Genomic DNA, 27,990 nt, shown 5'->3' on the forward strand with positions numbered 1-27,990 from the left:
GATTTACAATACAAGAAAAATAATGGGGAGTTACTGAAAACGGGATGCTTAAATCCAAAGAAATTACAAAATGTGCATGTGTCGACCTAATTCTTCTGTGTGTGCAAACAACAGGAATCTGCAAATGCAAATTCCTGAAGAAGACTTACATATGGGGTCCCGACCACAACTTTGGGAATTACTCGAGTAATTTATTGGGACGCACCTGCGTGTCGATGGTTTACGATCTATTTATGTTCCTCTTAAACGTTTAATGGCGCCCTCTAGTGTTCACTCTACACACATGGAGTCACTCTAACTTACAATGGTACTAATTGCCAAAATATTCCTACAAGTATCCCTGTAAGTCATTATTATGATATAATAATTTAGCCTTATCTTTAAGGGAACATCTTTGTTTTCCTCTGGTGCTGAAACACGTTTCTACCTCGCGAACCGGACGTTCATCGCCTTGTTTTCATGTGCAACCCGCACAAACTGGACTCTCTGTAAGCTTTACTGGCTAATTAATCGAATCCCGTTAGAAAATAAAAAAAAGAAAGCCGTTTAGAGACGTCCACAGCAGTTAGTGGCCAGGCTGGTAAACAGGGGTGTGTTTGCGCTGCGCCGACATTGGCTCTCCGCTTGTCAATGTGCAGTCACGTGGTGTCACAAGGACGGCCATGTTTTCTGAAACACAAACAACAAGAGAAAAGCAGCAGCAGCAGCAGCGACTCGGAGCCAGCAGACACACACACTGAGCGACCGTTGGAGGAGAGGGAAAGGAAAAAACCCAACAACAGATTAATAAATAAAAACACGGAGCACGATTTTTTTTCTCAGAGTACTATTCTATCGAATGAATACGTTTACAGTGTTTAAAAAGACCAATGCATACGATATATTGGCCGTAGAAGCGCCGTGCAGAGCAGCAGTCTGAAGGTAAGCAGCCGCTTGTTCGTTCCTCTTTGCTGCTAACAGGAGCTAACCCCTCTGCTCTGTGCCTCTGCCATGAGGCCTTGCATTTTCACTACGCCGTTTTTAAAGCTTTTAAATTGTAGCATGGCTTATTTTTGGTTCGCAATGCATTACTGCAAAAATTAACAGCGACATGCCAGCGGAAGGTGGTGTTTCGGCAGCTCGGCGGAGCAGGCCCGGGAGTCAGATTCCCAACAGTCCGCCCCCTCCGCCATCATATCTGGTGTCATTTGAACCGACACGCCAAGGCCTTTACGATCCTCCGCATACCTTAGCTAGTTTAGGTAGCCGGTTGAATCTGGTGTGCAGCCGAAATTGGATATTTTCTGACATTTAGTGCTCGAAACCATTAATTTTACTTTCGCTTTGTTTGAATCCACCGTAATTAGCTTATTATAGGTTGAATGTAAACGTTAACTTAGCTCGGTAGCTAATGTCAACATGAGTTATTTCAACGCTAGCCGTCGTTGGGACGCGTTTTCGGCACTGTTTTGTTTTTAAGCCGTCTTCATTGAGTAATATTTGTTACTAAGATTTATACAGTCAGTTATCGGAGTATATAGTAGACATTCAAATCATATTCTACCAGTAACGCCTCTGGCTCAGTGACCTTGCTTTAGCTTTATTATTTAAAAAAACTTTATCGTTGTAGATACGAGCTAACCTCACTGTAGTCACAAATATAATTGTTTTATATCTTTTTGCTTAGTTTTATATGGTAATAAAAGAAGTGACAGTGTTTAAAAATAGTGTTACTAAGGCCTCATATGATAATGAAGTTATTCAACATTTAAATGAACGGTACCACTTAAAAGAGCAATGATAGCTGCTTCATTTAAATGGCACAAAAACAAAGTTATGCAGGATTTAACACTTTTTTTATATCAATGCAATCTGTTCAATTTGTGAACAATTTTTGGAACTGTTTTTGATTGGCAGTGGCTTTTTTTGTACATAAAAGTAAGTTTTGTGAGTTTCTAATTGAAAACACAACAAGAATGTCCCTCAGGTTGGAGATCTCCAATGCCTCTTTTCCAAGCGGTTCAGTTCACTGTTATTTTATCATCCAGTGTATTCAGGAGAGACCGCCAGATGGACTGTCAATGGGCAGGTGGGATTAAACCCACCTAATGTTGCATCATGCTAGTGTGATGACAAATGTGATGCTCTTGTGTGTGTCGCAGGCAGTGGACTGCAGTGTGGCACCAGTATCTCCAGCCTAACCCTACCGTTGTCCTATTGTCCTATGAAGGAATGGTGGGGTATGGCTCAGATTTATAGCGAAAACTGAAAAAATTGTGTTCTGAATTGCACCGACCCATATTGTTCCGCCTGGTGGTAACTGTTAAACGCTTGAAATGGCCAAAATATATAGCGTAAATATATATTGTGAACAAAATTCAAGTGTTTATTTCATTAAGTTTTCCTGTGTTTTCCTAAATTCTCCTGTTTTGTTTAGTGATGTTTGGCTCTGCTGCTTTTGATTGGCTTCTGCGGTATTTTCAAGGAATACTCTGAATGAAAAAGACCTGTCTGTGATTTACTGTTGGTGTCCTTCATCTACACAAACTCTGTCAAGTTGCAGCGCGGACACAAACGTGTGCCGGAACACGTTTTGAGCTATCGTATGTGAAACGTAAACGCACTCGCCACACACTATTCTTTGTTCACAAAGATAGATACACAAACCTCTGAAAGTGTGTCTGTAACTCGGCTTTGTAGTTGTGCTTTTAGAGGTTTGCGTTGATCGCGGGTGAGCTGAGCAAAGCAGTGAGACTATGGAAATGCTCTTAACCCGTCTTTGCTGTCACCGTTACTGGTGCATCAAAAAACTATTTAAAGTAAATAAACAATGGTTAACCTTGCAGGGGGGACAGGTGAAGCCTGGCGAGCCGCCATGTTTATAATACTCTTGGGGGAAACCCTGGTAGTTGGCACTGCAACAACAAGCAAATCCCACCGGTTTTTCAACCTGCAACTTGGACCCAGCATAAATCCCACCCGTTACCTCTGAGTTTAGAGTCAACTATTACACACTGTTTCAAATTTCCATGCATTTAGTGAAAGGTGATTTTGTGCTTTTACGTTTTTTTTTTTTTTTTTGTTTAGCGTCCGACTTCCTCGGGTCCAGAACGTTTTGTTCCGCTGTTGACAAGTTACTTTTTTCTGCAGTTTATCTTTATTGTGCTGTTATGGAATTTGGTTATGTCTTAAAGTTGCTCAACAATATTTAAAATTTGAAGAGTGGTGATGATAGGCCATCATATTTTTATTGAGCCAACTAGTACAACTGGGTATTTAAATGCTACGGTCAAAGGTGAGATTTTATCTCTATTTTTATGATCATTTATGTCCTAAATTCATCCAAAATACCTACTAGCAGTGGAGAGCAACAACATTAACAAAAAACAGCTAATAGTTTCATACATTCTTTTTTAAATACTTAATGGGGACAAATGAAAGCAGAGATTGTTTGAATTGGAAAGGAGCAAACTGATCCAGAGCTAAGAGGGTTTTTAATCAGACACTTGGGAATAAAGTTATGCGATTCTTTCAGCCAGCTAAGATATCCTTATATTGATACAGTTCAGGCTGTTGAATTGCAAAATTAATAATAATTAAAAAAAAAACATTGCCAACCTTGCATCATTTTTTAATCTTTTCTTTCGGATCAGGTCAACGATGCGACTGAAGTCAGGTAGTCTCACATGCAGCAGCACAATGTGGTCAGCAGAATGGACTTATTTGGAATGAGAAGTAAAACATCGAGGGAATTGTTCACAAAGTCAATATCTGGTGGTTTTACCTTCTGAGGTTGATATTAACTTCCAGACATGCTGCCAGATTTTAGAAGTCGCTTTCTTCAAGCAGTGGAACAGGAAGAAGTCTGGATTTTTCAGTAAAACAGTGATTTTTATCCAGGACGACATTCCATCACATACATCAAAGTACAAAGTAGTCTTTGCATTAAAGATGAGAAACTTAAAACATGTCCCTCTTCCACGCCTGATCTGAACTCGATTGAAAACTTGTGGGCAGATTTTTTTTTAGATGGGAAAGTGTGTTTTTCATCTAGTTGCGCAATACTTCTTCACATTAATAGTTGCTCAATAATTGTGCGTATTCTCCTTAGACACAAAGCCTCACTTTTACTTTCCAAAACTTTCGTGCCTGAGGTTTATTAATATGTACGATTAACCGAAAGCACTGTAGTTGGGGATTAATAAAAAATAATCCTCAAAAGTAAGACTTGTCTAATAATTATGCACACAGTGAGTGATAGATATGCACAGATTAGAATTATACTAGTTAATGGCCTATTTCATGTCTTTGTGGTCTGAGCCGCCGATTTAGGTTTGGACTGATTTCCATCTTCGTTTTAAGGTTTAAGTTTAAAACCCACATGTTTTAAACTTTGAGATCTAGTAAACATTCACTAGAAAAAAAAAACAAAAAACTACACTGCAGGTTTGAATCACAAGATTCCCTAATTTGTGCCAAATCAAATGTGAGAGTCTGATATTTGTCGCCTGTATTTGACCTGCTAATGATCAGTCAGGGCAGATCAAGGGAGCATTGATCTGTTTTGATCACTGACAGTTTTATTGATGTATTAAAGTACCTGGTTGGTCAGCTTCTCAAGAAAATAAAAGTGCATTTTGCTGCATTGGTTTGATTTTGAAAATTGGTTTTCACCGTCTTTAAGCTCCAGCCTGTTTTTAATGAAGCCATACATCTTGCCCATTGGTGGCATTACTAGTCACAGTAGAAACATACATTTTCTCTGGCACTTATTGATCCAGTCTTTGTTTATAGTTATTGCTTTAGGCAAAACTTTTATTTGCTCTCTGGAAACTTCTACTTGTACTTTTCTTGGGGGTATGTGGCACAAACACACACATCCCATAACTTCCCCTTTCAGCCACTTTCCAAGTTAATGTTTTTTTGAGTTCAGACATCTGCTGTAATGTAATCTGTGGCCGTCCGTATCAACATTTTCCATCAAACACAGACTTGTGTTTAGGTTCACCAAATTAGTTCTTTATGACTTTCAAGGTTTGCTTAACCCATTTCTGCAATCATATTTTTCTGAACTTCCTGAAATAAGTGTTACCCAACTATTCCTACAAGGCGCCTCACATTGCACAAGACAAAAACAGCAGTAGATGGGGGAGGGGGGAGAAAAGGCACAAAATACTACCAGCATTAGTCACAGCAGCTTTTTACCTGATTCTTCTGTTTTTCTTTATTTTACATCTCTTCAGAAGGGAAACTTTAACTGTTTCTGGCTTTATGTAAGTTGACGCCACGTTATTGTTTAGTTGTGAGCAGCGCTAATAGTTGTAAAACTGATTTTTTATTGATTATTGATGGAATGATGGTGCTGTTTTCTCAGGGTTGCAGAAGGTCAGCTTTCAGTTACTAACCCAGATAACACATGTGGGTTGTTCATATTTTTTTTTTTTTAGTGTTACTTAAATATGGGTTTCTGTGCATTACCACCCAAACCCCAAACTGCTGTCACAAGGTGTGTATTTTGTATTTAAAACACTAGATTTTGGATTTAAAGATGGTGATCCACCAATCGGGGGTGAAGAAGCTACTTCTGTTTCCTTCATGAGCTGAAGTGGTGAGCAGCAGCTCAAATCTGCAGTGAAAAAAACACCATGAAATGAATCAAAACTGATGAAAAGCCTCAGTGTTCTCACTTTGCGTTTGATGCATAAATCGATAAAATCTTACAATTTCTTATCCATTTGGTACAAAACCACCATCTCTATCAAGAGACGTGGTGCCCAATTTATTTAATTTTGTTATAGTTTTATGTTTGTTATGTTTAAGTGAATCAAAAATGTTTTTTTTACACCAATGAGTTGAGATGTCGCAGCTTTTAGAAAAAGTCTGAATCACAAAAAAACCTTAAAGAAAAACTAAATCAGTAAAATCTCAATCAGTACTTTTTTTTCTATAATTTTCTGACTATTTTTCTCCTCATTTACCACCATTTTGTCTCTATTTCATATCATTAAACGCTTGCATTCTAATTTAGAACATTTTAAAAGTGTTTAACTCTGACATACAAGTACGCTTCATATTAGTTTCCTAATCACAGCGTGGCTCTGTCGATACTTAACATATGAATGATTCATAGTTGAAATAACCAAAATTGCAACAGAACGAATTGCAGAAGAGGCAAAATCACAAACTATTCATTCGCTGTTGCAGACCTGGAGAGCTCCTGCTGCATCCTCGGTGCAGAAAGGAGCGTTGGCACAGATCCTTCCTTCACTGCTCCCAACAAACTCTTAAGTGTTCACATCACTGATCGTATTTGCAGTCTTTAAGTTTCTGTTGCTGCTTTCTGTGCACGGATATGTATATCTTACTTGGTTGTTTAATTTGGTCTTCATTGATCGTCAGATTTTATTTTCTGGTATTAAAGACGGCAGACACACCAATTCAAGTGAATCCAAAAAAGTTTTTTTTATTATTATTTTTTTTTTGTTTTGTCATAAGTTCAATGTTTTCCCTACTTCCATCGTCTCTTTGTACCATAAGAGTTGCTGACCACTCCTTCAGGAAATGGCACACATTTTTCTGAGCTTTGTAAGCAAAGAAAGGTTATCCGGAATCACTGTTATTGAATTGTAGATCAGATAGCACATTTTTAAAGTGGCACCATCAAATAAGGAAGTGTGTTGGTGTGTGTGATGCAGTAAATCCGTCATCCTGACCACAATCACTGGGTTTTAGTGTTTCAAATTAAAAACAAACAAAAAAAAGGTGTTAATAAAGTCCTACCTACGTTGGAAAGTTGGGCGCTGAAGCGTTAAAAAGCCGCAAGCGCAGGCATCGCACCCGGCAACGGAAACTACCGAGACGCGTCCGCGCTTCCTTTCTTACAAGCCAGTAAAATTGGTGGACTGAAAAGTCAACCTGGAGTCCAGCTGAAAGTCCAAATATGTGTTTTGTTTGTTTCTCTGCTAAGCTACCGCCGTTATCCCGAGTGTAAACTGGATTCGAGATGAAGGAAAGTAGAAGAACCAAATGGCTTAAACATGAGGATGTGATGCTCGGACCCAGTGGCATGACTTGTTGAAAATAAGTTGCCTGGATGTTGTTTTTGTTTCCATGACATTTCTCAGGAATTATCCCCCCCGGCCAGCTGCCTGGCTTAAGCAGCAGCTGGCTCACGGCGCTACCGAAATAGGCCGTCTGCATTTCGGGATGGAAAATCTCCCTTTGAACGTGAGAAAACGCGGCGCTTTGACCGAGCGGTTGACAAATGCGGTTTTTAATTTGTTCTGTGGAGAAATGCCACGGTGCCTTCCTCTCTGCTCAGCTCGCCGTCGCTGATGGATCGCGCTACGTCGGCGCTTCTGAGCGTCCCGGCCGCGCCGGTAATGATAGCATGTCGAGGCCTTTTTGCCTAGGAAGAAACTAAAAATAGCAGTTTTCGTCTCATCTGGTGTAAATACGTCCAAGTGTGCGTTTTATGTCCTGGGATTTCTTTTTAAATTTCTCCGATCCCGTCTCTGAATCTCTTGCTTTTTTTTCTTTCCAGGCGTGCAAAGGGAGGAGGACAGGAAATTAAGGAGCTACCTCGAAGGTCTCCGTCAGTCCACATTTCAGCTGGAGCGAGAGGAGAGGAGGCGCAGAGGAGGAGAGAAGGCCGACGAGGAGCGCGAGTCGTGCCTGCTTTTGGCAGCTGTTCCAGCAGCCGCTTGTGTTGTTTTTCGGCTGTTCGTTTTTTTCTTTCCTCTTTTTTTTTTTTTTTTCTCCACCTTGCATTTCCTTTTCTTTGTTTTTTTGATGAACCGGTTCATATTTTTAACATTAATGTGAGATACAACTGCTGTAAAAACGTAAGAACGGGAACATTATTATATCTTCAAGAGTTTTATTTTTGTTCCATTGTCGATTTCCGAGGTTCTTTTTGTTTTTTTTAATTTGTTTTTTTTTATTATTTTTTTTATGTTTTACAACTGTTTTCAGCTGTGAGTAGCAGGAGCTTCCATTCTCCAAACGATCCTCAAAAGCCCTTCCTTCCTTAGTTAGGACCTGATAACCTGGTATTCCTCAAGCACCTGAAACTGGCAGCTATTATCTTGGTCTTTGTGTGTTTGGGGAGTTGTTCTGTGACCACAGCTTAAGCACCACTCAGCCTTCTAGCCACCTAAGCCTAACTAAATCCAGCCAGCTCTAGCCTGGTCCAGCCCAGTCCAGCCTGCTCCGATTATTTGGACAGGGTAAGGAAACTGAAACGACTCTCATCATTTTACTGTTTTTATTTGTTGTAGATATGTTAAAATGTATATTTTTTTTCCTCCTCAGATACTCAGTTCTGTGTGGACGTGAGGAATATGACTGCTGAGACTCTAAACTTCGGCCCAGAATGGTAACTACTGGTTCTTACACGAACGTGCTCCAGTTCTGTGTACAGCCATCCATGTTCTCACATCGTTATTGTACGTTTGTCCTTTTTTTCTTCTTCTTTTTTTTAGCTTTTGAAGTGAAATATTTTTGCTTGACACCAACAGAACATCCAGAGAGCGAGTTTACTTCAAGACTTGATTTTTAAAAAATGTTTTTACTCAATTTATCAACATTTCAAAGCACAACAGCTTAAACTTCTTGACTGGAAAGGTTGAGGCAGAAGCATTAGGTTTATATTCATGCACACATGAACGTGCACTAAGCTACCCCTCATAAACATTTAAATATGTAAAAAATAGCATTTTGTTATGAAAATCACTAAGCCAAAACATTGAAAAAGGAAAAACATTTCCTTAAAATAACTTTAGCTATTTATGATATGTAAAGTAATGTAAAAAAAAACTTCCTTCATTTTCTTCTTCTTTTGTCTATCCTGGCTTCATCCATCCATACTGCTCTTTTTTTCCTGCATCCCTCTCTCTTGTCCTTCCTTCCTCATCCTGTGTCCTTTCTTGCATTCTCCTTCCCTTCCTCCCTTGTTTCCTCCTTCCACCCTTTCATCATTTCTTCCTTTCCTCCCCTCTCTTACTCCTCCTTTCTTGTTTTTTTTCCTGACTCCATATTTACATGAACATCGTTGTTTTTACCCTCTTTAATGAATGAAAAACCCAGAATGGTCCCTGAATTAACTTGAAACTGACAAAATAAATAGAAATTTATTGAAAATGAATCAATGAAACTCAGACATTGGCTTTGAAACGTAGTTCAACAGAATCATTTTAAACGACAAACTAAAATGTGTAGAAACCTTTTTCTGCAGCAGTAAACGGGTCAGTTTGTAGTTAAAATGTTGCATGTTTAAGTTAAAACGTAGGTAGGTCTTTGTGCCGCTGCTCTTCCAGCCCCTCTGGCTGGGTGTGCAGCCGTTCTGAGTGGGCCGGTTGGGGCTTGGGTGGGGGTTATCCCTCCGTCTCCGTCGCTCTGGGACGTCTGTGTGCGTTCCTGACTCTCCGCCAGCCTCGCAGGATATTCCCCTCCTCGCACATCTGCAGCAGCTCTCCTCGTTTTAATCCGGCGTCGGAGCCGGATCAGCGCGCGGCGCTCGCCGCTAACAGCTGCCCGACCCGAATGTTTACAAGGCTTTTTATGCCCGTCGGCTTTCCAGAACTATTCGCATCGTTTGAGGCTGTGCTGCCTGGCAGCGGGCCGGGCGACATGTCGGTCACTGCGGCTGAACTCAAAGTGAAAACGATCCGCCTGCCAGGATTGAAGGTCTGCCGGAGCAACTATTACGCAGAAGATGATGTTTAGATTAAAATGTGTGGAAAGCGTTCCAGTCGTTTCCCTTTCATTAGAGTAAACACAAGTGGAGAGCCTGAAGTCACCTGGACGGGTTTGGAACCGCTCCAGGATTCCCATGCAGCCTGGAAAAGTCTGGAATTTAGTTTACTTCCAAATAGAAGAGTAGAGTAAGATATCAGTACCTTCTGGCTCTTCTTTTCTTTTCTTTATATTTTCTATTCTTTCTGTTTGTGCATTTCATTTCCTTTCTTCTTTCCTTCCATCTCCTTCTGCCTTCCTTCCATCCTTTTTCCTTTCATTTTTGTTTTCTCCCTTCTTTCTTTCCTTCTTTCACTTCTCTTTCTTCCTTCTTTGATCCTTTCTCTACTGTTTTCCCTTTCTAGATTTCCTTCCTTCCATCTGTCTGTCTTCCCTCCACCTTTTTGTGTCAGTCCTTCATTTTGTCCTTCCTCCTCCTTTCTCCTGGTGCCCTTCGTCCTTCCTTTTCTTCCTCCTCTCGTTGCCTCCTCCCCTCGTTCCTCGTAATAAACCTGAACAGCTGCAGATAAATCTGGATTTTCCCAGTAATGTGTAGGAATGCCGCCTCTCCCCTCATGATGCCGGTCGCCTCCGTCCAGCCTCTCCTGAAGCTCTCTTTACCTTTTCCATTCCTCTCCACCTCTGAGCCGCATCTGGTTCTGATATGAGCCTGCTAATCAATGCCAGCCTCTGTGCCGGCTGTGAATGGAGCCATTGTTGAGCCCTTGGAAAGCGGCCCACTTGTAATGGCTTATTAAAATGAAATCTTCGGCTCGGAAAGCCGCTATGTCATCGGAGCGGAGCCGAGCCTGTCGCTAGAACCCGACAAATTAGCGCAGGATGGATGGTTGGGAAAATAAAGGCTAAAATAAACGACAGAGGAATACAACTTGTTTTATAGCTTTGTCTCACATTTTCATGAGAAACATGATCGTGTGTGTGTGTGTGTTTATCTTCCTCCAGGCTTCGTGCACTGTCCAGTGGGGGGAGTGTGACGTCTCCCCCTCCTTCCCCCGCCATGCCAAAGTACAAGCTGGCCGAGTATCGCTACGGCCGAGAGGAGATGTTAGCACTTTATATCAAAGACAACAAGGTCAGGACGTTGCACATCAGCTCTGCGTTTCCTTTGAAAAACTGTACAAGAAACCCAGAGACCTACAAACGGCTCCGCAGCGTAGAAAGGCCGTTTCTATTTCTGTTTTTGTGTCTCTGCAGGTCCCAGAGGACATGCAGGATAAGGAGTTTGCTGCTATTTTGCAAGATGAGCCCATGCAGCCCCTGGCACTGGTGCCTCTCACCGAGGAGGAGCAGGTCTGCCTCCTCACACACACATCTACCCACACACACACTCTCTCTCACTGATAATCTAATGTTGGCACGTTCCAAAGCTTGTTTTATCCACTAGAGCCACTAATCTAAAGAGAGGGCTCACATTTCTGACATTCTTCTGCCTTCCTCCTTCCGCTCTGTCTGCAGAGGAACTTCTCCATGTCTGTGAACAGCGCGGCGGTGCTGAGGCTCATGGGAAAGGGAGCGGGAGGGCCGGCACCCGCGGGAGTCGTCCGTGGACGAGGGGCCGCTCGAGGTGGGCGAGGTGAGGTCACACCTAAAGCCCAACTCTTCAAGCCGAGACGTTTTAGGCCTCGCAGCTTTCCGTACTTTACCCAAACTGGGTCTGAACTTGCTGACGTCCAGAAGTTTTCCAGGTTTTGTCACATTGAAAGGGGCTGGACTTTGGGTGGGGGTTATCCCCACTGGCAGTTTTCATGATGCACCGACATGAAAAGTAGGAGTAGCAAATGTTTTCCAGTTCGACAAACCAGGTTCAGAAGTGACCTAATTAGTTAAACTGATTCGCTCTGAGTGTAATTTAATCTCTGCATAAACGCAGCTGTTTGGTGAAGGCCGTAGAGGCCCGTTAGGTCAGTAGTGATGAAGGAACTCAGTGAGGACACCAAACTCATGGTGGGAAGCTGGTCAGAACTGATAAGAAAATTGATTCAACTAAATAAATGTGGAAGAAAACCGGCATCCATATTTTATGAAAAAGCTTATTTTTTCTGTATTTTAAAATCTAAAAGCAGATTCTTTAAAAATAACACATTTCCTGAAGTAGAACTTTATATAAAAATACTTAAAAAAATAAAAGTATTTTATTTTAACTTGTATTTTATTTACAAGTTAAGACAAGTTACAAGTCTTAACTTGTAACTTTAAACAAGTCTTGTCTGTGGCTCTTGTGACTGTAAAGGTTCTGTCACATCTCAATAAAATATGTTGTTTATAGTTGGAAGATAACAGAAAAAATGAAGGGCTGTTTATGCTTTTTATATTTGTCCATTTTTTTTCCCTCTTAAATCTTCCAGCAGTCACTTCTTTTCTCACAATGATCCAGTTTTTGCTGAAAGTGTTTTTTTTTTATTTCTACAGTGTTTCATCGTCTACAACTAAATCCAGTGCACATAAAACCTGATCTGTACTATAAAGCTTTCTGCATACAGTATAAAAACACTAATCACATGCAAGAGTTAAGAAATATCCACACAGCAAGTTAGATATATTTATAAAATTGTTAAATTAGCTTATTAAAGGTATCGTTTCGTAGTGCATGTTGGTTTTAAGTATAAATAATTGTCTTAAATTGGTTCTAACGTTACCGCGCTGAAACGCACAGAAGCCCTGCACCAGATTAGGAATAAAAACGGAGCGGCTTAGCTCCAGAGCACTCAGGATAAATCAGCCAAAGCTTCCAACATCAACAGTGTGAAACGCCTGGCTGAAACTACAATGGCTATTATTTGAGAAAAGTAAACCAGTTATTTAAGGCAGCTCCTCAAGTGTTTGTTTCCTCTTTCATCCGCCATCTTGAAGCTGCACGCTTCCTCTCTGCGTGTGTAAATAAACGTCCTTTGGTCCCGCCACACCTGCCTGAAACCCCTGAGCTCCAGGAACTCACCTTCTCCTCCACGCAGCGTAAACACTCGGCCTCCGCTCCAGCGGCGTGTGAGACGAGCTGCCGGTTAAACCGCAAACAGCCTTCTCAAAGCCGAAACTAACGTCAAATGTTTGGTTTGGCTCAGTTTGAGAGTTTATTTCATACCAAAAGGATTAAAATCTGTTGAGGGGGGGGGCAGAGAAAAGAGCAACAATGTGTGGTAACTGCTTTCAGAGCGCCAATTATTTACGCTAACCAGACGAACCGAACTGAGTTTGTTTTAACCGATCCGAGGATTTGAAATAACAACGTCTCACTGTTTATATAAGGAAATATTTGTGGCTTTGCAGCGACAGACAAAGCTCAGTTCATTCTTAAAGGCTAAACGGTTCTCAGGAACTGGGAGGGAGAAATTCCATGTCATCTTCATTTTTGGGCAGAAAAATATCAAATAAACTCCCACATGTACTTAAGATGAGTTTTAAGTACAGAGATGAGTCATCTGTATGTTTTTTCTTGATTTTTTTTTTTTTCTGTCAGCCTGAGAAATAAAGAAAAAAAGCTATTTAAGATAAAAAAGAAAAATAGATGCTTAGTTTGTCAGATTAAAATGTCTTGGGTTGATTTACAAAATGTAAGTTACATTTAAATACTTTACTCAAATGTCTTAAATTTTATTGTGGCAGGACTATTTAATCTCTTATGTATTTTTTTTTTCTGATGGAAATTTTCCGTCAGGCAAACACTTGAGTCACCTGCAAACAAAACCATTGTGTCCTGTGATTTGAGGTGGTTGTAGCTACTGCTAACCAGCTGCTGTTATACTCTCCATAGCTGGCTAGCTTTTCCGTTCAGTTTTAAATTTATCGCCGGTTGGCTGACACTACTGCTGCCGTTACCTTTTGTACGTTTCTGCTGCTCTACAGGTCATAAAATGTCCTTGTTGATGGTCTTCTGCAGGTTGCAACAACACCAATTTAAGACACTTTAAAGATCTTAAAGTGTCTTAAATTGGCGTTGTTGCAACCTGCAGAAACCCTCTGTGGTATCTCGATGTTGTCACGAGGAGCTGAACCACATTTTCATCCACCTTGTGAGGAAGGCATCGTTCCACAGCGAAATGCACAGCGCTCTGAATATCGAGCTTGTCAGCTTTTGATCCAAACAGCTTGTTTGCAGCCAGAGCTCTAATCTGAGCCAGAGCCACTTCGTTTCGTTCCAGCGCCGGCTGTTCTTCATGTGTTCTGTTGTTTTTCCGTCCGGCCGTTAACCGTTCCGCTTGTTTGTCATGAAACGCAGGCCGCGGCCGCGGCGAAGGGGGATTCTACCAAAGAAGTATTGAGGACACCGAGGTGGGATTTGGTCGCAACGTCCGAGAGATTCACCGTAGCCAGAGCTGGGACGACCGGTAAGAGGAGAACTAAACGGGAAACGGTTCAAATAAAGCTTTTTTTCTTGTCCTGTGTGGTTATCTCACATTCAGAGGGATAATTTCCCATCTACCTTTACTGAAATTACACATTTTCTCCGTTCACGAGTACAAAAGAATCGGGTTGCTGCTTTGATCCAAATTTTCTCCTCCGGCACGAAAAGCGAACGATGCTGTGGCCTTTATCTCCTGTTTGTTCCGTAACCGGTGCAATTTCCCCCCCCCATTTCCCGCCTTTCCTCAGGGGCGAGCGGCGGTTCGAGAAGCCGCTGCGGCGGGAGGTGGGGCGGCCCAGTTTCGAAGAAAGCAGCGGTCCCGTGGGTCCCGCGAGGAAGGAGTACACAAGGGCTGACAGCGACAACTGGCGCACCCTCCGCGAGGAGCAGGAGGAGGACGAGGGCGAGCCGGGAACCAACTGGAGGCTCTGTGGACCCCGCAGGGACGGTGGGAGACATTCAGTGAAACCTCAACGCTTTATTAGGAGGGGGAAAAAAATGAAACTGCAAATGAAAGAAGCTTTATTGACCAAAAACTTTAGATTATTGTGTTGCCACAGAAACTGATTTCAGCTGCAGTTAATTGATACAAAAGCCTTGAAAGTGTAAGCACTCTTTTATTTAACACATATTTATTAGAGTCGTCACCTAATACATAAATATTAGTAAATTATTTAAGAAGAACCGATGACAGCAGGCTGATTAAACATGCGCGCTGTGAGTGCTTTCACTTATTTACTGATAAGTGAACCTGATGTGCCTGCAGTGAATGTTTTGTTTGCTTTGCTGCGTGGCAGTCCTGCACATTAAGGAGTCTATACTGACACCTAGAGGTCGTAAAGAGATTTTCACAGGACGAGTTGTAAACCGTTACATTTAGGAGTCCTGCAAGTCTGGACGTTAAAATCAGTGTTTTCCAGGTCTGAATGAACATCCAAAACAGTTTGGTACCAGGGCTGAAAAATATGGATATAGACTGTTTTTTTTTTAAAAGTATTTTCCAGATCTAGTTTTGTCAAGTATTGCCAACATGTAAGATTTTGTTCAGTTATTTTTAAAGATGTATAAAAAAAAATTTAATTTTGGAAAAGTTGGGAGTTTTAAGCAGGAAATTGCTCGTCCAGCCACAGACAGTCAGAGACGTTTACTTGCATCATGTAGAGAGTTGCCATGGCGTCAGCTTTTTCTGCAGCTAACGTGTGAAGTGCTAAATTGAGCATTTTCAGGAAGTGGCACTTCTTTAGAACTGACACCTGCAGACGTTTCTAGGTTAAATGCATCCCAGAGACTCGTCTCAGATTTAAATTCTGAACTGAACTACCGTTTCTCATTACCGCATCAGACTGATCGTACGGTTTTCACATTGCGGTTTCGCAGACGGTGGTCCGCGCTCAGCGGGCTGGCGGGACCACAGCGGTCCAGGTGAAGGTCGGCGAAGGAAGTTTGATTTCGACTTCCGGGACTCGGAGGGTCACGGCGCTGGCCGCCGTCGCGCAGGAAGCGAGGGATTGGAGGACGACCGGGACGGCCTGCCGGAGTGGTGCACGGATGAGGAGGACGGAGAGATGGGGACGTTCGACTCCTCCGGGGCGTTCATGCCCTTAAAGGTACGTGTGGGGGGGAAAAAAAGACTTTCCTGATCCAAATATTCTAATTTTTCAAACCTGGAAGTTTTTGTTCAGTGATGTTGAATCAATGCTTTGCTGGCCTTTACAAGGTGATTTGTAAAGGCCAGCAGTGCTGCTTTAATGCCGCCCACTCGGGATGAAATTATGAAACGAGAATGAAAAGCTTCTTGTGACATTTCATGATTCATTCAGAGAGTTTTCTACTGGGACAAACCTTCAGATAGAATCGTCTCTTCATTTAAAACAAACCTACTTCAGATCTGTAATAATACAGATCCTAAAGTACTTATACATCTTTTGGGAGAAGGAGGTTTTGATTGATGTTGCTGTGCAAATGTTCCCCTAGTGAATCATGTGACTGTAGTTTCAGTTTTAAAAAAGATCACAGCCTGTTTTTATTTCCCTTGCAAAGCTACTATATTCTATGCACATTTTTTTTTATTAATCCAATTAATCTGGGTTTTCTCCTACTTTTTACAACGCTGACCTCCTGCCCGTATCACTTGACGTGCGCTGTGCCCAGACAGAGAGCAGCCAAAACACGAGTTGTTAAATTTTACAACGTTCAAATTACGGACCACCAATAATTACATTCTGATCTGCCGATTCCGATTTTGGTTGATGCCGTTTTTTTTTTTAAGTTACCGAGTTGGCAACAGAGGAGTGACTATTGTTTACTGTCAGTAAAACTTTCTCGCAGCAGAGCAAAAGAGGACAGTAACTGATTTTGACTTTTGCAGAGGCGGATCAGATCGGCTTCACATTTAGCCATCAGTTGATCACCGATTTCCCAAAATCTGCGTCAATTTATTGTCGCACCCTGAGCTAAATTGAACCTTTTGAATTTTTGAAACAACTTTTTCTATAAGTTCTGTTTTCACAGACTGCAAATATGTTAGTATGAACAAGTTGAGTAAACATGCCAGCCTTAACCAATCATAAAGGCAGCAGAACCAAGACACGAGTTTATTGGAGCTGTCCAGAAAAACTGTAATATTTTAAAAGCCGTTAAGTGAGTTCAGTGATTTTAATGTACTTTAATGCAGTTATACTGTCATTTTTAATGTACTGAAGTGGGAATATTTTGCAAAGCGGTTTTTCTTAAAGACCCTGATTGGGCCGTCTCCAATATTTAGATCTATGAGCCTGAGGTTTGTTGTTAAAGTTTGTGACCTACTTGTTTTTTTTCCTCTCTTTTGTTCCGTTAGAAGGGTGGTAAGGAGACAATCCTGGAGGAAGATTTGGACTTTAAGGGCATCGAGGACGAGGATGAGGACGACGGCTTCCTTGATGCAGAGAGGAACAATGGAGACGGAGATAAAGACAAGGGTGAGCAAAAATAAAACGGAATGCCTCGTAACCCAGAGAGAAATAAAAAGGAAAACCCAGCGATCCTCATTCAAACTCTCTTTTCTGCTCGTTTAGAGAGTAAAGACTCCCTTCCTGCTGCAGGGGAAGAAAAGATGAAGCCAGCACCACCTTCCTCCTCCTCCTCCTCCTCCTCCCCCCCAGCCCACTGTGCCCCGCCATCACTGGAGCTCCAACCAGGAAGTGCTGGTCAGGTGATGGAGAACTCTCAGATGAACAACAGCCACTCTGTCAAGGCCGGCAGCGCCTCTGCTGATGGTGGGTTTCTAAAGACAGAAGCTTCTGGACGTGTTCTTTTTAAATTATCCTTAGTTTGTTTAATCTGAAGTAACGTCTACTTGGATTTAATCTGAAACCAGGTGTTTTTATTTAGTCTCCAAATGAGGGACAGGTTCTGATTTGTGGCTCTGGTCGTCGAGGATTCAGTTTGGTTTTGACTGGGTATATTTTTATCCCCGGTCATCCAACACTCTGTTTACTGTTTGTGCTGGACGGGCCCCGGAGCCGGCAGGCGGCTCTGCTGCTCCTCATCAGACGAGCTAAAAATAGCCGCCATTGTTGAACTGCTTGTTGTTTTTTTGTTTTTCCCTGTGTCAGACCTGGCCTCGGTGGGGGGCTCCAAGGCCCAGCTCAGCCCCAGCGTCGCCGCCGGCAACGCCTCCACCTCCTCCTCCAGCCTACCTCCCCCACCCTCCTCCTCTGCTGCTCCGCTCCTCCCTCCTTCTGGAGGAGACCCCGAGGACGATGAAGGCCTGAAACACTTGCAACAGGTTTGGATACCAAAATAAATAGATTGAGTATTTCCAGCGTTGACGTCGCAGCCAGCCCGACTGGTGTGTGCAGTTTGGCTGCGGGCGCCCAGCGCCGGGCTGTTTGTGTAAACAGGAGGGTCTCCGTGTTGCTGCTTCCAGCGTCAGGAGGAACACGCAGTCCCCGACACATCGGCAGCGACAGGAACGAGATTAAAAAGAGTGAAATGAAAAAACAACACGGCTCCATTCCCAGACTGTTTGGAAGCTGTTTTGGTTTAAGAGCCCGGCCGTCTCAAAGCTTCTAGAAATGTGTAGCTCATCTGTTTAAAGTGAAAAGTAAAGAAATAGAAGATTGTTTCTGTCTGACTTGCTCTGTCATATACTTCCTCCAGTCATTCCTTTTTTTTTGTGTCCTTTTATCCTGGCTTTGTGTTTCTTCAATTTTTTGTCCTTTTCTTCCTTTGTCCTTGTGTCCCAACATGTCGTTTTTGTCTACCCTGGATCTGTATCCTTCTTTCTTTTTTCCTCTTCCTGGTCTTATATTCCTTCCTTCCTTTCTCTTTGTCCTTGTGTCCCTTCATTTATTTATTTTTTTGCCTACTCAAGCTTTGTCTTTACTACCTTGAGTCCTACTTCCTTTCCTGCACCCTCCTTGTGTCTTTCCACCTTTACATCCCACAGTAATGTCATATTCAGGCCTGGCAGGTTGGTTTTCGGGTTGCGCAGTGGAAGCGAATGCTAAGTGCTGACCCTGCTCTGACCTTTGCGCAGGAGGCAGAGAAGATGGTGGCGTCGCTGCAGGACACGTCCATGGAGGAGGAATGCTTCACGCATTCTCTGCAGCAGCAGCAGGAGAGCCGGAACACGGCGGCCGCTCTGCCGCTGTCTCACGAAGCCGCCATGAAGTGGTTCTACAAAGACCCGCAGGGAGAGATCCAGGGTACGGTTTCGTCACTGCGACCTGTGAACGTGGCTAACCTGACCTGCAGCCTAACCTGCGAGTCTCCTCTGCTCTGCAGGGCCGTTCACTACGGTGGAGATGTGCGAGTGGTTCCAGGCCGGCTACTTCACCATGACGCTGCTGGTGAAGCGGGGCTGCGACGAGGGCTTCCAGCCCCTGGGGGACGTCATCAAGATGTGGGGCCGCGTGCCCTTTGCCCCCGGGCCCTCGCCACCGCCGCTGCTGGTGAGGCAGCTCCCACCAACGCAGCGCTCGCAGACCAGCCGGGGGTCCGCTGGGACGGTGGGTTTCACCCCAGACCGAGGGGTTTCTTTCCTCTTCAGCTCAGAAACGGAGCAGGATGTTTTACTCACCAGCATCGTGTTTAACTGCAGTCAGTCATCCTGACGCACGGCTGGGCTGTAAAATGATTTTTACCCATTGAAATTTTGGTTTTTGAAGATAAAACTTTTGGAAAATGTATATTTTTTCCCTAACCAATGCACTGTTTAGGTTTCCAAAGTTCAGAGTGATTACAGCACACTCAGGGCAGCCATCTTGTTTAACAAACGCATTTTACAGCTTCTATTTATTTGGACTTTGAATTTGAATTCAGGTCAGCTCTGCTGCAGAATACAGGCAATAAGTTTTATTTTCTTATTTACTCATCAGGATAATGTTGTAGTTTTACCAGAATTAAGTCTCACTTTTACAAAAACTTCACCACAACAAAAAAGTACAAACCATTAAAATGAGGAATGTTAAGCATCTTGTGAACTTTGGTATGTGTTTTACTGACAATAATTTAAGACTGAAGTGGTAAAGCTAAGTATTTGTATTCAGTTTTATCAGTAGCAGTAATTTGAACTGATTGTGGAAATGAGTGTTGTGGAAAAAATTACTTTAGCAAGAGTCTGGATGAGAAGAACTTATAAATTTATTAAAACCTCGCAAGGTGAGAACAGAAATACAGAGTCAAGGGGTCTGTCAGTCTGGATCTGGCTTCCTTTCATAGGTTCTGGTCAGAGAAGGGAGACTTGATTGGACAATAGGTGTGAATCCCTGATTGTTCTGTGGAGCCCAACACAGATGGTCTGGCCATTTGTTAAGGAAAGGAGGTTGTTCTCTGATGCTGAAGATAAGTTCTACGATGGGGGAGCAACACTTAGATGGTCTCCAGGATCAAGGAGCTCCTGCTGTTATACGGCACCGTAGAGGTTTATATGAGAGCAGCTTGACCAATCTCATGATGAGAGGGTTGAGGGGCACGTCATCATAAAATGAGTCTGTTTGGAAGAAAGATCTACACAAACTGAGCTGGAAAAGTCAGATGATTAATAACTGTGTAGAAGTTGTTGTTTTTTTCTCATCGCAATAAATTTTCAAGATGTTTTTTGCAAATTGCATCTTTTTTCTGCTAATATTGTGACTATATTCTGGTAATTAAACAAAAATTCTCATGGTTGGGCCCTAAAACGCTGCCATTCAACTCCCAGAAGGGATGATTTGAATAAAAGCCACGTTTTGAAAATATAAAATTTCCTGTTTTAGAGAAGAAAGTGAAGGAAAAAAAATCTCCCAGCCCTACTCTAGTGTTAAATTGAAGGATCTTTTATGGTGATATTTATTTCATTTTTTTGTGTGATGAAGCTGAAGATGCGTCGTCATGACAGCCGAGTTTCCATGTTGGCTCTTTCAGGGTAACCTGGACCAGGAGCGGCTAAAGAAGCAGCAGGAGCTGGCGACGGCAGCTCTCTATCAGCAGCTCCAGCAGCAGCAGCTATTCCAGCTCATTAACAGGTTCCCTCTCAGTTTCCCTCTGGAATAAATCAAGTTTTATTGACTGAATTGAATGTTTAGTGACTTAGCTGCCGTCTTCTGAGCCATGTGGACCTGTATGTGTGCTGCAGGTGCAGTGAGCAGGGTATGATGCCTTCGATGAACCGGTCGATGTCGGTGCCAGATACAGGGCCCTTGTGGGACATGCATACCTCAGCTTCACAGTCGTCAGGTACAGTCGGGACCGTTCGCTTCACGATGCAAACAAAACATCTGATGAAATGGAAACTAATCGTTTTTATTCCCACTCAGGCGGTGAAGCCAGTCTTTGGGACTTAACGATGAATCCTAATACTCAGGGTCCAACTCTTGAACAGCTTCAGAAGGTCAGTTCCACTCAAACCGTGCTGTGACTGTGTCGGTGTTGACGTACAGAGTGTGGCTGCCGTCGTATCGCCCAGCCGCAGTTTGCGTTCACGCGTGTTAAGACGTTTCTCTTTATTTCGACGTCTGCCCGTCAGCTCCAGGAGAGGCGAGACGCCGAACTCAGGGCGAAGCGCGAGGAGGAGGAGCAGCGCAAGAGGAGGGAGGAGAAGAGGAGGCAGCAGCAGGAGGAGCAGAAACGGAGGGAGGAGGAGGAGCTCTACAGACGCAAGCAGGTGAGGAGGAGCAGCTTTAACGATCAGAAATCACAAAGGTGGCGAAATACAGTCTGATCACATGTAACTCAACAACAAACTAAGCAAAGACTATTTTAATGAAACAAAGTAATCGGATTGTTTTTTTTTTGTTTTTTTTATAGGAACGGGATTTTAAATCCAAAACTTGAAATGTTTTTTTTCTTGTTAAATGAAAGGCAACCAGTTTGCTTATTATTTTGGACTCGATTGAAGAAAATTGAAAAATTTTATGTAGTTTATCAGCAATAAAAACACGATTTAGGTCCGTCTTGATTTGGAAACGCTGGTTGTGTTAAGACGGCAATTAAAAATCTGCTTAAAAGCAGATTTGGGTGCACCAGGGTGCTCTTTAGAGTACAAATCAATGACCAGTTACTATGACAACAGAAAGGATGATCACTTTGTGTTGCATCTCACATTTTTGTTGGTAGATTTGAATTTAAAACTTGTAGTTTTGTCCTAATTTATTTCATTTTTGTTTTCAGTGGGTCGCACAAAATCAATCCTGTGGCTTCAAATGGGACCCAATTCCTACTTTAATTAATTAAATTTAATTCCTTTAACATTGAGGCATTCCTCAGCTGTAACTTTTTATTAAAAATCACAGATTAACTTGCTAGAGCTTATCATTTATTTCGGTTATAAATTTAGTTAATCTTTAAAAGTCTTGAATGTATCTTGCAGTAACACTGAGTAAATTAAACCGTATTTCTCAGTTTAAAAACATTATATAGTAAAATATAATTTCGGCTGTTTTTAAACGGTAAAACATGTTTTGTGTGTTTTCTGCTGGCAGCAGCGTCAGCAGCAGGAACTGCTCATGAAGCTGCTGCAGCAGCAGCAGTCGTCCCAGCAGCAGGGACCTGCAGTGGGGGGCTCAGGGTGGAGCAGTTCGCCCTCTTCTGGCCTCTCTAAGGCGGGGAAGTCTCTGACCATGCTGGAGATGCAGGAGGCCGAGCGCATCTTAAAGCAGCAGCAGCAGCGAGCGCAGCAGCAGAGAGTGAGTTCCTGCTTTTGGCACGAATGTGGGACGTTGTTGGAAACAGAACACACACCGACGCATCTTGTTTAATATTCTCCTCGCAGCATCCTGGGCTGTCCATGGGGAGCTCCTCCATGGGCGGGCAGTGGGCCGACGGCGTGGGCATGTGGGGCGGTCCCGGCGGTCTGGAGGGCAAGGGAGGAAGCGGCGGCTCCTCCAGCAGCATGGGGATGTGGGACGAGGCGGTGAAGAACCAGGCCGGCCTGCGGGGGAACACCAACAACAACCTGGGCCTGAAGAACAGCCGCAGCAGCCCCTCTCTGACGTACGCCACGCTAAACGGTCCACTCGGCACCAGATGAAACCCACTCACCCACTTCTTCATCACAGATCCTTTTGTTTTCTCTCGTAGCGATCAGTACATGATGCGCCGCAAGAGAACGGAGGACGAGGAGAAGCTGCTGAAGCTGCTGCAGGGCATGAAGCCTCAGGACGGCTTCACCACCTGGTGTGAACAGATGCTGCACGCTCTCAACACCTCTGCCAACAACTCCTCTTCCTCTCTGGATGGTAGGAACGCCACCATTTTACCTATTAAGCTTTGCCAAGAGGCGGTGGGAGTTCAGCCTAAATTTAGTTCAGCGCATTGAAGACTCGTCACTATCATCTGCACCGTTGCTGCTATTGATTGCAGCCCTGCAATCTCACGTTTCGGGTTATTTTCGTAGCCCGGCTCTGACATTTTGTGGATGTAGAGTCGTCTGCCGAACATGAATGACGTCAACGTTTAACAGTTTGAAAGAAACTGAGCTGAAGACAGAAAAGTGATAACTTTACATATGGATAGGGCTGCAACTAACGTCTATTTTAGTAATCGATTAATTCTTCGATTATTCTGACAATCAGAAATAGATTAAAAGATGCAAATAAACACATAATCCAATTTCTTTTTTTTTTTTTTAAACCATCACTGTCATTTTTGTCAGTTTGGGCTAAAACAGATAAAGGTTTTTATCTTGGGGGCAAAATTTATATATATTTTTTGTACAGATTTGCTTAATTACTGCGCCGAATATGTTTTTTTTAATCAACAAATGGGCTTTTTATTGAATCTGTACACTCCACTTAACAATTAATCGACTACCAAATTAGTAGACAATCATTTCAGTAATTGATTTACCACAATTAATCAATTCAGCACTACATAACTGAGACATTAGTGGATAGCAGACCACCTGTAGGAAAGTCGTGATGGCAAAGTGTCAAACTCTGATTTCATTAGTAAACAGGAGATTTATCTGGTGGTTTGTTCAGGCAGCAGGAAATCAAGACATCTGTAGCTTGGAGGCGTAACGGTCCGCCACTCCACTCTGATTTATACCGTCAGAGTCGATGGCTATGAATGTCAAAGACGAAAACAACAGTTTGCAGCTGACTTTAGAGTGGTCCTGCTGCCTCTGGTAACCATGGTAACCTTGTGTGTCCGTCCAGTCGCCACCATCGTGGCGTACCTGAAGGAGGTGGAGTCTCCCTATGCAGTGCTGGATTTCATCCGGTCCTACCTTGGGGACACAGTGGAAGCCAAAGAGTTCGCCAAACAGTTTCTGGAGCGACGTGCCAAACAGAAAGCCAACCAACAGAGACAGCAGCAACAGGTACGGCTTTTATAGACGATGCATTTCAGAAATATGACGCAGAATGAAGCTTGTTGAGGTAGAAATATTAGACTTTATTTCTAGTAGCTGGACAGCGTAGCACATATTTTCCTAATATCTTCCAGTCTTGCATACAAAAATATGTTGTTGATATATCTTAAGCATTAATTTTGATAATTGACGATTTTCACAAAGGTGTGAAGTTCTGATATATGAAAGGATAAAATCTAGGTAAAAAAAAATCAATTCTAATGATTCACTTGGATAAAGTCATTTATCATGTTGTTGTATTGAATCTATGAAAGCTTGTAATTAAATGTTCAGAAATGTTTTATGTCCTTTCTGGTTGTTTGTATTTCCAGCTATCAAAAGAAGTGGGTGGGTTGAACATGAACTTCCCTCTGCAGGTAAATTCACTTATTTCTACATGCGCACAGTAATGGACATTAATGACTCAGTGGTTTGGTGGGATCTTTTATTGCTCAGTTTTCACAAGGCTGCTGCATATTTTAACTCAACAAACACAAAGATCACATCAGATTCTTTAGTTTTTAAAACATTAGTAAATAAAGGCTTTTAGAAAGACAAAAATGTTCTTTTAGAAACATATATACACTATTTGATACAAATGAGTTGTTCTAGCTGATAGAAGTGAGGTCATGTGGGTAACTTCTGTTTGTTTGTTTCACTTTAAGGACTCAATGCGAGGTATGAATCCAAGCACTCTGCAGTCCATGTTTCAGGCCAACCACATGGGCAAAGCTGGTCTCTATGACAACCAGGGAGGAAAGATGAAGAAGAAACCACCCATGATGCTGCACTCTGATCCCAGCATCTTAGGTAAGCGACACCAGCCACTTTGATTTGAATTGAATTGAATTGGGCATGGGCTGTATTTTAACTGGATGAGAAATTTAAACAACATGCTTGTCCGTTTCATTGTGCTGCAGTGACAGTTTGAGATAAATTCAAACTTTCTGTTTGCTTTCCATAAATGTAAAGTTAGAAAAAAAAAAGATCGCTTTAATAAGGAATTACATAATGTAATGTTCATTTCAAAGTTGATTCTTGCTCAAAAGGCTGCACACAAGTGGGTTGACTGGATTGTTTATTTTACACACCCACACACACTTGTGTTTTCTCTCCCTGCAACACCGGGAGCATTAACACAAAGACCAGCAGCCTGTTATAAAACCCAAGCATATTTTTCTAACACATGTAAACAGAGGCTTGAAAATGTTGCACAAAGGGCAGCAATTTTTTCTATTAATACTCACTTCTCCCTTCTCTGTGCAGCAGGGCTGGATGGTACATTTTAACTAATATATGCAATATTTCCATGTGCCTAGAGAGGTTTGTGGTTCTTTATGATGACCACAGGAAATCCAGTTGATTTTTGCTGCCTTGAAAGATTAAAACACGGATAAAAAGCTACAGATAAAAACAGGATTACTCCAAGAAACGGTTCTACATGTTGTTTCTGTTAACACATAAGCATTAACAATGTATTAACTCATAAAGTCAAAAGGATTTTTTATTTTTTATTTCACTTTATGTTCTTTTTGGTGCATGGATGGCATCACTATTACATCACCTTTAAAACCTAATCAATTCAGTCTGTTTTTTTGGATTTCTGACTACAATGGTTCCCCATTAGCCCATTTGTGGTTCAGTATTTGCAGATTTTTTTGTAAAGCAACATGAGAGCTTGAAACATGCTGGTACGCTGCTTCTTGACACGCTACTATGAAACAGCCAATCCAGGAGCACCATGTGTTTTCCTTGGCTGTGATTGGCTGAACCCCAAAGAGTGGCGATGAGGAAGGCTGTAGATGTTAGCTTCTGCAGTAAAAACACCGTTGATGCATTTTAGTGTACACTTGGTGATAAACTACTAAAATAGGGAGTTATGAACATTTTTAGAGGACTGAAGTTCTTACAGAATTTAGCTAATAGCAAAATAAATACTGAAATAATTAGGAATTGAACATACAGTAACTTAAAGTTCTTATTTAATGAAATTTGCACCTAATAAACATCTGTTTAGAATTGTGCATACATAGTCTTGTTTTCATTGTGTACAAATATCATTATTTACTCATTGCATTGTGACATTTTTGTCAGTTAAAGCGAGCAGGGAAGCCTGAACTTTAACTTCCTGGTTATGATGAGTAGAAAATGACTGCAGTGCGTAATAAAATCAGTCCATGCCCAAATACGATACAAAAAAGTGTAAAAATTAAGCGATATGGAACGACATGCGTCAGGCGTGCGTTCATCTTGTAGAAACTGTGTGACCTAAGCGTTGCGTTGTGTGTGTCCCCTGCAGGGTACTCATTCCACAACACGGGCGAATGTCTGAGCATGAATGAGCTGGAGATGGTGGAGGATTACTGATGTGACGCAGCGCAGCAGCAATAGCTACCTGAGGCCTTTTCTGTCTTTTAATCAGACAAACCTGATGACGAATGTGCACTGCTGGGGAACCGGGGGGGGGGGGGGGGGGAATCGGTTTGGGTCGGGTTCTGGAAGGGAAGGGAGCAAAGCATGAGAGACGGTGAAGGGTTAATCCCTTTATCTCCCTCTGGTTATGTAAAAAAAAGAAAAACCAGGGCTCCCTGCTGCACCAGTTGATCACTAGAGCACGGGAGAAGGGGCGGGTGAGCCGGGGGGAGGCGAGGAGGGGGTTTCCTCTGGCACTCAAAAGTTTTAAGCACCTTATTCTGAACTAATGCACTTTATTGAGATGGGATTTGACTAGTTGTTTAATTTCATGTGTACATTTGTGTTTGGAGTCGATGCGCGCCTGACGACGCGTTTTTCGCACACGTCGCCGGCGCGCGTCTGAACTGGAAGCGGGCGGGGGGCTGGGGGGCAGGAGTCGGAGTCGACGGGACGAAGTTAGGTTTAGAAAAGTCAGGGGGACCTTTTTTGTTTCGGTTTGAACCGTATCAGAAAGCAAATCCTTTCTCAAAAGACAAACACTGTTGATATTTCTCTTGTTGAGCATTTTTTTTACATTTATATGAAAAGTAAAGCTATTGAAAAAAAAAATGGAGTATAAAAAACTTGAAGATTTGCACTTGCCTAAAAAAGAAATGACAAAAAAAAACAACAAAAAAATGGGGTTAGTTTATAGCAGTGAATATTTTTGTGAATGTGTGCGAGCGAGTGTGATCCAGTCTGCACAATGTTCTTTTATTTTCCTGTTGCTTACCGAGATGTATGAAACATAAAAGAGGCCATTTTTTTGTCTTATTTTGTTCAGTAATTTCTCCTCATGTTCAGAGTGTGAATGTGTGCACCCCCTTCTTTTTTTTGTTGTTATTTTTTCCAAACGGGGGATTTCATCTGTTTGTTCCGAGAGTGTGACTGAACCAGAGAGAGAGGGCAAACTGCACAAACATCCTTTCTCTCACCAGCTCTTCATCTTCAGATAGATTTAAAAAAAAAAGAAGAAAAAAAAGAAAAAAAGATGCATACATTTTGTAAATGTTAGCTTTGTTCTCATGACATGATGGCTCGCCGCTGGTTTATTTCCCTCTGCTTCTCTGCGGCCCTTAAAGGGCCGGCGGACGCAGCGGATCATGAGGGGGGGAGTTGGCGCGTGTGTGCATCAGAGTGAGATTTTCTAAGTGTGAATGAGAGTGTGTGTGCGCGTGTGTTTTCAGAGGATGTGTTCATTTACTGTTCATAGAAGTGAGTTAAGACTACAGGTACTCATTTTGTATGTGCTTTTTGTTTTCTACGTGTATGAATGCACATTTGTGCCTAAGAACTTTGATATAGGGTGCATGGCCATTGAGACATTAACTCTTTTCGAGAGCGGATGTGACGTGTGTCGGTGCTCAGCACATTGTATGTAAAGTTTGTAAGTTTATATCGTAAATATTTCTAGTTGTCTTTGGGGGGTGGGATGGGGTGTTTGGGTTTTTTTGGGGGTGGTGATCCATCAGAAAGGTTAGTCCAGTTCGTTTTTTTTTTTTGTTCTTTTTTTTTTCCTGGGGTGTGATCACGTTGCCTTTTGTCAGCTCTCGATCTTGTGAATGAAAGGTGTCGAGTTTCTGACTCTGGAAAAAAAAAAATACAGCATCTTTTAATGTGCGACTGCACAGAAATGGTGCGAGAAATG

General features: G+C 42.4%; 1 protein-coding gene across 2 annotated transcripts; it reads left to right on the forward strand.

Annotated features, from left to right (window-relative positions):
* Positions 1-701: 701 nt before the first annotated feature.
* gigyf1a (GRB10 interacting GYF protein 1a) lies at positions 702-27,943 on the forward strand. 2 transcript variants are annotated; one of them, XM_015057770.1, is made up of 25 exons: positions 702-921; positions 7,523-8,207; positions 8,293-8,356; positions 10,678-10,807; positions 10,930-11,025; positions 11,191-11,308; positions 13,949-14,057; positions 14,323-14,522; positions 15,452-15,681; positions 16,911-17,031; positions 17,128-17,328; positions 17,668-17,840; positions 18,594-18,762; positions 18,842-19,065; positions 20,462-20,562; positions 20,673-20,773; positions 20,854-20,927; positions 21,060-21,200; positions 22,018-22,221; positions 22,308-22,528; positions 22,616-22,773; positions 23,695-23,858; positions 24,221-24,265; positions 24,554-24,698; positions 26,188-27,943. In XM_015057770.1, exons 3-25 carry the CDS (start codon positions 8,322-8,324, stop codon positions 26,253-26,255), a joined length of 3,228 nt encoding a protein of 1,075 aa, XP_014913256.1. In that variant the 5' UTR covers positions 702-921; positions 7,523-8,207; positions 8,293-8,321; the 3' UTR covers positions 26,256-27,943. The 2 variants fall into 2 exon arrangements, with proteins under 2 accessions (XP_014913256.1, XP_014913257.1); XM_015057771.1 differs by having other exon boundaries at positions 703-921; positions 21,063-21,200.
* Positions 27,944-27,990: the final 47 nt, after the last annotated feature.

The sequence above is a fragment of the Poecilia latipinna genome, unplaced genomic scaffold, assembly GCF_001443285.1.
Source record: "Poecilia latipinna isolate Pla-1442-1.1 unplaced genomic scaffold, P_latipinna-1.0 Scaffold1490, whole genome shotgun sequence".
Classification (NCBI taxonomy): domain Eukaryota; kingdom Metazoa; phylum Chordata; class Actinopteri; order Cyprinodontiformes; family Poeciliidae; genus Poecilia; species Poecilia latipinna.

Coding starts and splice junctions, on each gene's coding strand:
- gigyf1a (XM_015057770.1), top strand. CDS start 8,322: ATGACTGCTGAGACTCTAAACTTCGGCCCAGAATG. Junction 11,309..13,948: donor GGCCGCTCGAGGTGGGCGAG/GTGAGGTCACAC, acceptor CATGAAACGCAG/GCCGCGGCCGCGGCGAAGGG. Junction 20,774..20,853: donor CTCAGCTTCACAGTCGTCAG/GTACAGTCGGGA, acceptor ATTCCCACTCAG/GCGGTGAAGCCAGTCTTTGG.